Raw genomic sequence first — 11,470 nt, 5'->3', positions numbered from 1 at the left:
ACCATTCCGGAACTCCTCGTGACGTCCGGGATCTCATCCGGGACTCCGAACAACATTCGGGTTACTGCATATACATATCCCTACAACCCTAGCGTAACTGAACCTTAAGTGTGTAGACCCTACGGGTTCGGGAGACATGTAGACATGACCGAGATCGCTCTCCGGTCAATAACCAACAGCGGGATCTGGATACCCATGTTGGCTCCCACATGCTCCACGATGATCTCATCGGATGAACCACGATGTCGAGGATTTAATCAACCCCGTATGCAATTCCCTTTGTCAATCGATATGTTACTTGCCCGAGATTCGATCGTCGGTATCCCAATACCTCGTTCAATCTTGTTACCGGCAAGTCACTTTACTCGTACCGTAATGCATGATCCCGTGACCAAACATTTGGTCACTTTGAGCTCATAATGATGATGCATTACTGAGTGGGCCCAGTGATATCTCTCCGTCATACGGAGTGACAAATCCCAGTCTCGATCCATATAAAACAATAGATACTTTCGGAGATACCTGTAGTGCACCTTTATAGTCACCCAGTTACGTTGTGACATTTGATACACCCAAAGCACTCCTACGGCATCCAGGAGTTATACGATCTCATGGTCGAAGGAAGAGATACTTTGACATTGCAAAAACTCTAGCAAACGAACTATACGATCTTGTGCTATGTTTAGGATTGGGTCTTGTCCATCACATCATTATCCTAATGATGTGATCCCGTTATCAATGACATCCAATGTCCATAGCCAGGAAACCATGACTATCTATTGATCAACGAGCTAGTCAACTAGAGGCTTACTAGGGACATGTTGGTGTCTGTTATTCACACATGTATTACGATTTCCGGATAACACAATTATAGCATGAATAAAGACAATTATCATGAACAAAGAAATATAATAATAATGCTTTTATTATTGCCTCTAGGGCATATTTCCAACAGTCTGCAAACTGCTCTCTGTGCCGATTTTGTCTGGAAGCACACGGCACCACTTCAGTGCCACTTCTTCTCTTGGTTAGTGATGAGGAATCATTGTTGTGGACCTCTAACAAAATTGGTTTATGGAAAACACCTTGAAGTTTGGCTACATACTTGTAGAGAAACATCAAGGTGATCGTTGCCCTTGGTTTACGGGAGATGTGGAAACACCGTAATGCGGCTGTCTTCAATGGGGCTACCCCTTCACTGTAATCCGTCCTAAGGTGCATCATGCAGGAAGAAAACACTTGGAGGGCAGGGCCGAATCCATAAGGCGATCGTTGCCCTTGGTTTACGGGAGATGTGGAAACACCGTAATGCGGTTGTCTTCAGTGGGGCTACCCCTTCGTTGTAATCCGTCCTAAGGTGCATCATGCAGGAAGGAAACACTTGCAGGGCAAGGCCGAATCCACCATGAGGCATGGGTGTACAGATGTACACTCAATTATTTTTGCAAAAAAAAGAGTATATATGTACTCCCTCCGTTCCTAAATATAAGTCTCTGTAGAGATTCCACTATGTAGGAACGGAGGGAGTAAATACCATCCTAAAGGCCCAATAGGCTCAGTTCATGAGCAACCCACTAGCCCGACAACAAGCTAGCAACCAGCAACCACTTCTGTCCACAGTCCACATGCACGCACGCACAAGAGGAGACAGAGGCTCACGCAACCGCCAGCCTCTTTCTTCTTCCCATGGATGAGGCGGCGGCGTGACTCTCTGCCGATGGCGAGAAATGCCCAGGCGAGGGAGCCACGGGCCGCCGGATTCCCCCATGGTTTCCGCGGAGGATACATGCAAGCCCCATAGTGTCGTGTCCGCCACCGCCGGTGGGGAGGAGACGTGAATGGGATGCTGCGGCACAAAGGGTGGGAACAAGCATCGCGACGACGGCCACCGTGGTCGTCGACGGCGGGGAGGGGAGCGTACCAGTGCAGGAATTGGCTCCAATAACCTTAATCTCTAAGCCTAAGGTGAATCTCCATCCAATTCTGAAACTGCAAGCATTGATTCGTTTATTCGACACATTCCTCAACTCAATGTGTAGCAGCTATTCTGGTTTCAGAGGGGTATAGTTGTAGACGACATTAAGGTGTGAGGATTTGCTTGATTTCATTAGCAGAAAAAAACAAATGAATTGTCTTTGAATTGTAGGCAGTAGAGCAGTCGATGAATTATCTTTGAATTTTAAGCTATATATGACACTTGGTTAAGCTTGCACATCTTTATCCTATGGATCTCACAAGGGAAGATTTGATATATATCTCTTATCAAATTACACACTTCGTTACTGATGTGGTTAGAGATGAGAGGTTTAGAAAGGTCAAGAACATATACCACCTTTTTATTACTATGCTATGGTTGTTAAGATAAACAATAGTACTTATAGCCTTGTTTATAAGCTTATGAAAATGGTTCTAGTCCTACTAGTAGCAGGTGAAGGATGATAGTGTGTCATATCTCGCTCTCAAGATGATAGAGCGCATGGTCATGTTGTAGTTTTTTTCTCTATTTTGCAATTTTCGTAATCTTCTGAGATATAGTTGCTACTGTGAATTTTGTATTTTGTATTTGCATTTCCGTGAACAAATTGGCTTCTCTATTAAGGTGCGATTTTTTTAACACCCAATGTTGAATTTCTGGATTTGCCGCTGTTGGAGGGCGGCTGGTCTACTTCAAGGAGGGCTCGATTCTTTCTTTAGTGCCTTTAACAGGTGGATGATGGGGCTCTGATTTAACAACAATTGTAACCCTAAGGTTGTAACTATGGTGGAGACCTGGAGGGTCTCTTCACGTTTTTCTTCTTTAGTATATGATATGCACATTCGTGCATATTTGAGAAAAAGTTTTGATAAGTTTGTTCTGATATTTATGTCACCGGTATTTTTGTGTAACTACGTGGGAAACAATCGCTGCAATTATCGCTCAATTGTAGCACCGATCTTAGTCGAAATTGAAGAGGTAGCTTCATCTTTTAACTCTTTTGTAGTTCAGTATTTATCTAGATCAGTGACGCCGTACCAGCCCATTTTTGTGTCAAGCGTGCTTGCACATCGAAAGTCAGCTAGAACGAGAACCTTCATTCCTGATCACCAGTCTCATCACGGACTGCCCTAGAAATGCTTTTGTTGGATAAAGCTCTCAACGCATGACCCGCCATTTTGTTTTTCTTCTTTTTGAGGGAGCGGATCGGAGCTCTGTGGGCTGGGCAAGAGCTCCACGAAAATGTGGTCGCTCAAAGCGGAGTCCATCGTTTCTACTCCCTCCGTTCCTAAATATTTGTCTTTATGGATATTTCAACAAGTGACCACATACGGAGTAAAATGAGTGAATGTACACTCTAAAATATGTCTACATACATCCGTATGTATAGTTAATTTAAAATGCCTAGAAAGACAAATATTTAGGAACGGAGGGAGTATTTGACAAAGACAGTGGCAAAAGCGGCATTTCCTATTTGGCACCACAGGCGCCAGTTAACGTGCATTTTGCTAACTGGCGCCTGTGGCGTCCGTAAATGGGCCGGCCCATCTAGGCGCCGGTTGATGATTTTTTTTTGAAAATTCTATGAACCTTTTTGAGACTGATGAACTTTTTTTAATATTGATGAACTCTTTCGAAATTTAATGAACATTTGTCTTGAAAATGGACGATTTTTTGTTTTGATTTATGAACTTTTTTTCAGTTCCCTGAACTTTTTCTAAAAATACATGAACTTTTTTCAATTTCTATGAACTTTTGCTAAATTGGATGATTTTTTTTCAATTTTAATGGACTTTTTCCAAATTGATGAACTTTTTTAAAATTTATGAACCTTTCTTAAAGATATGAACATATTTTTTCAAATGAATGTACTTTTTTTCTTTAAATCTGTAAACCTTTCTTAATTTCATATTTTTAGTTTTGTAAAAAAACTTAAAAAAAACTTAGGGCAGCACGCTAGTGGGCCGGCCCATGCTAGCAGCGCTGCAGGCGCCGGATCGTTAACGGGCGCCTGCAGCGCTGTATAGGAGCTCCCGGCAAAAGCCTCTTGGGCATCCATTCTTGTCGAAACCATCCGGCGTTATTTCCAGGCCCAACCGAGCCCACCAATAACCCCGGTGCCCTGCCCACGACGGCGGCGAGCACCGCACCGCGGCGCCCAAAAAATCCCGCCGTCGCGCGCCCATTTCCTCCCCATTCCCGCCTCGCCACGCGCGCCCATTTCCTCCCCTCCTACCGACCACGGCCTGCAGAAACCCCAATCGGAGCTCGTCCCCCGGAATCCCCACCCCATGGCGCCGTCGCCGCCCACCGCCCCCAAGACCATCGCCGACTTCTTCGTCCGCCCCGCTAAGCGCCTCCGTTCCAGCGCAGCCAAACCCTCCGTCGTCGCCCCCGCCGCCTCCCTCTCCCCATCCTCCCCTTCCTCCCCCTCCTACCCCACCGCGCTCTCGCCGGAGCAGCGCCGCAGGGCCGACACCAACCTCGCGCTCGCCCGCGCGCGCCGCAACCTCCGCCTCGCCGAGTCCAAAGGTACCCCCTTTCTCCACGCCCCCCGCTCTCCGGACCCTAGCTAGCCAGGATTCTAACTGAACTGTCTGGGTTTCGCATCTAGCAGCCGGCGGCGGCGCGAAGCTGGAGGAGCTGCTGGTGGAGGAGACGTGGCTGGAGGCGCTGTCCGGTGAGCTGCGCAAGCCCTACGCGCTCGACCTCTGCCGCTTCGTCGCCCACGAGCGCCTGAACGCCAAGGTGCCCGTCTACCCGCCGCCCCACCTTGTCTTCCACGCGCTCCACACCACCCCCTTCCACAACGTCAAAGCCGTCATCATCGGCCAGGTACCCAAATACCAAGTCACTCAAGTCCACGAATCCTGCACTTGTTGTTCACCTGCTGCTTCATTCTGAAGAACTGTGGGACAGTTTCACTAATTTAACTTCATTCTGAGGATCATGTAGCGCTTATTCACATAAAGATTTTGCCATTGGGTCTGACTTTGGCCTAGAATTTCTTTTTGTTACAATGCTGCTTGGTGTATCGAGTGATGCCATCAAATTGAAAAATGGATAGAAAAAATTGGCAATGCTGTATGCAGAAATGGAAATTGTTGCTTCTGTTCTGCATATTCATATTATGCTGATTGAAGTCTACGAATCCTGTACTTGTTCACCTGCTGCTTCACTGTCAAGAAATATGCGACAGTTCCACTAATATAACTTCATTGTGAGGATCATATAGTTCACATAAAAATTTAGGCATTTGGTCTGACTTTGGCCTAGAGTTTCTTGTTGTTACAGTGCTGCCTGCTGTGTGGTGTAATCCCAGTAAATCGAAACATGGATGGATTAATTTGGCAATGCCGTATGCAGGATTGGAAATTGTTGCTCTGTTCTGCATATTCATATTATGCTAGATTAGAATAACTGTTTCGATGCCATTTTGATTTTGTGATCACATTGTTGTGCCTGGTACATTTGCCACATCGGTTTGTCACCAGAAAATATGCCTGTCGTATATATATATCATGTCACCTTTTCATTCAGCTGTTAGTTGGTGATCCTATCTTTGCTTGCTGAACTTACCATATGGTCTTCATTTGTCTTTGAGTCTACTCTACATCTGTATCGTGCACTAAGTTTCTTATTTTAGCGTTTTAAGTGTACTTATCTACTTTTGCTTTAGCATCCCGTAATAGCTAATGGTGGCTGCCTAATGATTATAGTGCGCAAGATACCACAAGTTTTTTTTTTCTTGCAAAAGTTTAGATTCATTCGTAGCAATTGTTTTCGGTATCTCATGTTGAAGATTGTCTACTTTTCAGGATCCATACCATGGTCCTGGCCAGGCCATGGGATTGTCATTTTCAGTACCAGAGGGGATCAAAATCCCTTCCAGCTTACAAAACATATTTAAAGAGCTGCATAAGGATCTAGGGTGTACTATACCATCCCATGGGAATTTGGAAAGATGGGCTGTGCAGGTAAAATCTTTGATAAAACGCTATAGTAAATGATAGATGCACACCAACAACTGGTTTACGTTCTTAGCTTACCTTAATATTAATTCCCATTAAAATCATGTGCCTCCACTCTAGAAGTCCACAAATACAGTTTTTGTGTAAATATGGTTAATTGTCTCCCTCTTCTTTTATTCTAGTTTTGGCCAAATCCATCTCAACATGTCATTACAGTTATCAAATGAACTAAGTAATTTAACATTTTCCTACCATTTATCCCATATAGGATGCTGCAGAAGCAATTGGTTGCTTCACTATATTTAGCTCTAACAATTAAAATCTCTTAATGGGCAAGAAGGCGAGGATGATTCTGAAACTAGGTAGCTTCATGAGAATTAAGAAATATACAGAAAACAATGCCTGCTACAGCCTATGGCCAAATTTGCTCAGATTAGTGCTGTTTCCTCATTTCCCAGCAGCACCCCATAAGTTCTCTTTTAACTTTCTTTCGGAATAGTGCTTACTAACTCGAGAAAAAACATGTATCTTGCAGGGTATTCTTATGCTCAATACCGTGCTAACAGGTAAGCCTGTTTTTCTCATCAGGATTGAACATCTGTTGTTCCTTAGCTCATATTCGTGCACACCAATTTAAATTACTTTATGCACTTGAATCTTGATACAGAAACTATGCTTTTTTTTGTTCTATTTAGCTTTGCTTCGCTGTATTCTTGTGGTTGCAACTGTATTTTTCTTTTTTGCTGTATTTGATGTTATTAGCTTCCTCTAGCTTGGTGGGAATTTGTGGATCGTTTTCTATTTGGCATTGTAGACCTGGAGTTGGTTATCTGAGACAGCTGTTTGTATTATGGGTATGTACGGTAAAAATTATTTATTTATTTATTATTAAAGCTTCCCATGGCCTTAATGCTAACTAGGATTGTAGGACTTGTTATCCAGTGCCTCATTCACTGCTGCTAGTGTTGAAGTATGACCTTGATATTGTTGTATGCTCTAGTCATTGTTCTTTTCAACCTTTAATTTTAGCATTTGAATTTATCTCTTTTAGTGACACACTTGTATGTTGTGGTAAAATTGACTTGTTCGGGAGTTATACCTAGTCTTCAATTTTTTACTGAGCAGTGAGGGAACACCAAGCCAACTCACATGCCAAGAAAGGATGGGAGCAGTTCACTGATGCTGTCATTAAGACAGTATCACAAAAGAAATCAGGATTAGTCTTTATTCTCTGGGGAAACTCAGCTCAAGCGAAGATAAGGTAAGCATTTTCATCTGGAACTCTACAGACTGTAACAGTCATGCTGAAACAAGGCACAGACATTCAGAGTACATACTACTCCCTCTGTACCGAAATACATGTCGCTGGAGTAGCAGTAAGTCAGCTACTCCAGCGACATGTATTTCGGTACAGAGGGAGTATTTGTTATCTTTGGTCTTTAGGAAAGCAGAGACATTCAGAGTACATACTTGTTCGTTTTTGCAGATTGATTGATGAAACAAAACATCACATTCTAAAATCTGCTCATCCGTCAGGCCTGTCTGCAAACAGAGGTTTCTTTGGATGCAGGTTTGTTTTCCTTTTGGTTTTAGTAAATCTTGTTCAATGTCTTTTTCCTGGGTATATAAATAAAAGACACATCAAATCCTTCCATCAAAACTAAAAGTTGAAAAGGATGGAAAGATGGAGAGAAATGATAAAAGATTTCTCAGTTGCATGTCAGTATGTCACTTGGGTGATTCGGGTGGGCACAAGAATAAGAGGGCGATTACCATTGACAAGAAATATTGAATTGTTATATTTATCACCACTTGCACTTGTTTGAGGCTAAGCAGTACGAAAACCCACTTCACTAATGGCCTGTATCTCTATCTCTGTCACCGTACATGTTCTGTAGTAGTGGTATGAACAAACCTTTAACTCTACCTGCACCATTATCTAATGCCACTGTCCGTGCACGCCGATGAACACTCGTCGCTTTCACATGTCAGTGTCCTGTCTTTAATTACCCAACCTGATATTACTTTCACCTTTAAACTCACTGCCGTTAATGGCTCTGCATAATACGGAACATCCATTATATCGTGGCTTCTCATGCCCTGGTGATGGGGCGGCTGATCCAAGCAAATCAAACGCTACTTTTTTCCCACTGTGGTTTTCCTTGAAGGCTCCTCTCGGCTGCTATTATCCGCATTATGACTTGTCCTGTTTGTGTCCTGTCTTAAACTTTCCTAACTCGATATTGCTTTCACCTTTTCACTCACTGCTGTCAGTGGCTCTGCATAATACGTGACAAACGATGAAGATTTTCCAGTTGCATGTCAGTATGTCACTAGGGGGATTTGGATGATACCATTGACAATATTGAACTGCTATATTCGTCACCACTTCTTTACTGGCTCCGTATCTTGGTCATTGCACATGCTCCAGTAGCGGGTTATAATGATTTATCCTGATTCCTATGAACACAACTTTAACTCTACCTGCACCATCATCAAATGCCACTGGCCGTCCACGCCGATGAATACCTGTCACTTTCGCCTGTCAGTGTCCTGTCTTAAACTCTCCTGACTCAATATCACTTTCACTTTCGCCTTTTCACTCACTGCTGTTAATGGCTCTGCATAATATCGTACATCGATTAGATCGCGCCATCTCGTGCTCTGTTCATGGGGCCGGCCGATCAAGCAAATCAAACACTACTTTTCCCCTGTGGTTACCTTTGAAGGATTGTCTGAACACTTGTAAATATCCATGTTATGACCTCTCCTGTTTGTATCTTGAACAGGCACTTTTCGCAGACGAATCAGATCCTGGAGAGGCTTGGGCTATCCACCATCGATTGGCAGCTCTGAGGAATCATCGGAAGACACCATGTGACATGTCTGCCCGACGGGCTGATAACCACCCTTATGATTTAGTGGAAGGTGCCTGTCGTCTTCGGTCCATTGTCTTCTGCCATCGTTTTGGAGGCAACTTGAACTCGGTGCTGCTGCTGGAAGTGCCGCTCTGCTTGCTGTTGCACGTCTAGTTTTGCTAGCCCTCCGGTCATACCCTATGAGGATCTACTAGTTATGTTATGTACTGTACTTATCGTGCCAAATGCTGGCTCCTGAAAATGGTTTGGCCCCTTTCAGATGCCGTGTATGTGCAACTGCTCTAGGTCGCCTCTGACGTACTATCATTGTATAACAATCAGCCTAATATTGTAGTGATGCACTTGTACGTTGCGGTTAAATTGACCTGTTTGCCTAATATTGTACTAGGGTCAATAGGTGATCTAAAAGTGCTCAAACATGTCTCTTCAGAACTGTAATGCTGCAATACAGCAGACATTGTTTAGTGTTTAGATACAACTAGCTGACAAACCTATCCAGTATCACAATATTATTCAGTGCGAATTCATCAATAGTTTACAAAGGTTTGTGTTGCAACAAAAAAGGAAAATGTCCATAGGAAAAGGGATTTCAACTGTAGATATTTACCTCAAAGCAAAATTTAGCATGATCTATACCTAAATCATCATGCTTCTTAGGATCCAGCTGGAAATACTGCAGCAAATACCACCATTTTAATATAATTGCTCAGCACTACGCATAGGGAAAAGAATATAACTGTAGAAAAGGATTAGATTCTTGAGAACAAGTTAGTTTCAAATACAGAGTACAGAATAGACAATCAAAATCATCACCTGCAAAACACTTTGGGTAGCACAATCTGTACTGAGTGGCTTTAGGCAGATATCAGCCAGGGATGCTGTCGGTCCAGAACAATTGGCACGTAGATCATCAATCTCTGCAATTAAAAAGAGACATTAGAATCACTAAGCAGTTGCAGTGCAAAATTTACATGACTGAATTCCATACCTTTTCCTGAATCCGAAATAGCAATTTGAAATTGTTATCATTAGAATCACTAACCAGTGGGAGCTTCAGGCTGGGCAGATGCGGAAGTGGCTAATACAAGTTGTAGTTTAAACAGTAATTAACAAAAAAACTCACTGCAATAGTCGCCTTCAAACGTAAAACACGACAAAGAAAGATAGACAAGAGGTTAAGATCAACACAGCGAACATGTTGGTCGATATGCAGTAACTAAGTTGGTATACAATCCATAACAAATTTCCATCTAGTTGAACAACAACAAAGCCATGAGTGTTGAAAAGACCTGCTCAATCCTACTCCCTCCATTCCTAAATATTTGTCTTTTTAGAGATTTCAAATGGACTATAACATACGGATATATATAGACATATTTTAGAGTGTAGATTCACTCATTTTGCTCCGTATGTAGTCACTTGTTGAAATCTCTAGAAAGACAAATATTTAGGAACGGAGGGAGTATAAAATGGTGCAAGATGACTGTCAAAATATTGCTTTTCATAGGCAGTCTGACTTCAAGTACTAACCCAAAGCTGCAAAAAGAAAACAATCAAGTCAGAAACCTCTGAAATGTGTGGGAGTTAGTATATGTTGCTAAATAATAGTATTTTTTATTTTTCTGAGCAGTGAGGGAACACCAAGCCAACTCACATGCGAAGAAAGGATGGTAGCAGTTCACTGATGCTGTCATTAAGACAATATCACAAAAGAAATCAGGATTAGTCTTTATTCTGTGGGGAAACTCGGCCCAAGCGAAGATAAGGTGTGCTTACTTCCAGCTGGAACTCCACAGACTGTAAAACAGTCATGCCGAAACAAAAAAAAAAGAATATTCAGAGTGCATGCTTTTTATCTATGGTCTTTAGAGATATAGACATTCATAGTTTATACTTGTTCTCTTTTGCAGATTGATTGATGAAACAAAACATCACGTTCTAAAATCCGCCCATCCGTCAGGCCTGTCTGCAAACAGAGGATTCTTTGGATGCAGGTTCGTTTTCTTTTCAGCCTTTGTGTCTTTTTCCTGGGTACATGAATGAAATCTCAACTCCATCCTCGAAACTAAAAGTTGAAAAGGATTGGAAGATAAGAGAGAAACGATAAAGATTTCCCAGTTGCATGAAAGTATGGCACTAGGGGAGAATTGGGTGGCCACAAGAATGCAAAGGACGATTACCACTGACAATATTGAATTGCTATATGATATTTACCACCACTTGTTTGAGTGAGGCTAGGCAGTACGAAACCCCACTAATGGCTCGCTTCTGTGTCACCGTACGTGTTCTTTAGTAGTGGGTTATAATGATTTTATACTGTGAACAAACCTTTAACTCTACCTGCACCATTATCTAATGCTACTGTCCATCCACGCCCATGAACTCCGGTCGCTTTTGCCTTAAACTTTCCCAACTCAATGTTAGTTTCTCCTTTTCACTCACTGCTGTTAATGGCTCTTCATAATATCGAACATCAATTAGATCGCAGCATCTCATGCCATGTTTGTTCATGGGGCCTTAAACTTTCCCAACTCGATGTTACTTTGGCCTTTTCACTCACTGCTGTTAATGGCGCTGCATAATACGGAAGATCGATTAGATGGAGGAATCTCATGCCCTGTTTGTTCATGGGGCCTGCCGTCAAA

The 11,470-nt window shown here is 42.7% G+C and overlaps 1 protein-coding gene across 2 annotated transcripts; it reads left to right on the top strand.

Annotated features, from left to right (window-relative positions):
- Positions 1–4,133: 4,133 nt before the first annotated feature.
- LOC119357066 (uracil-DNA glycosylase, mitochondrial-like) lies at positions 4,134–9,162 on the top strand. Of its 2 annotated transcripts, none has more exons than XM_037624051.1 (7): positions 4,134–4,507; positions 4,590–4,810; positions 5,794–5,952; positions 6,482–6,512; positions 7,072–7,207; positions 7,433–7,516; positions 8,736–9,162. In XM_037624051.1, exons 1-7 carry the CDS (start codon positions 4,267–4,269, stop codon positions 8,800–8,802), a joined length of 939 nt encoding a protein of 312 aa, XP_037479948.1. In that variant the 5' UTR covers positions 4,134–4,266; the 3' UTR covers positions 8,803–9,162. The 2 variants fall into 2 exon arrangements, with proteins under 2 accessions (XP_037479948.1, XP_037479949.1); XM_037624052.1 differs by having other exon boundaries at positions 4,135–4,507; positions 4,593–4,810.
- Positions 9,163–11,470: the final 2,308 nt, after the last annotated feature.

This window comes from Triticum dicoccoides, chromosome 2A, assembly GCF_002162155.2.
Source record: "Triticum dicoccoides isolate Atlit2015 ecotype Zavitan chromosome 2A, WEW_v2.0, whole genome shotgun sequence".
NCBI classification, from domain to species: Eukaryota; Viridiplantae; Streptophyta; class Magnoliopsida; order Poales; family Poaceae; genus Triticum; species Triticum dicoccoides.
Note: the sequence above shows the minus strand (reverse complement) of the source record. Positions and strands in the feature narration are given on the sequence as shown.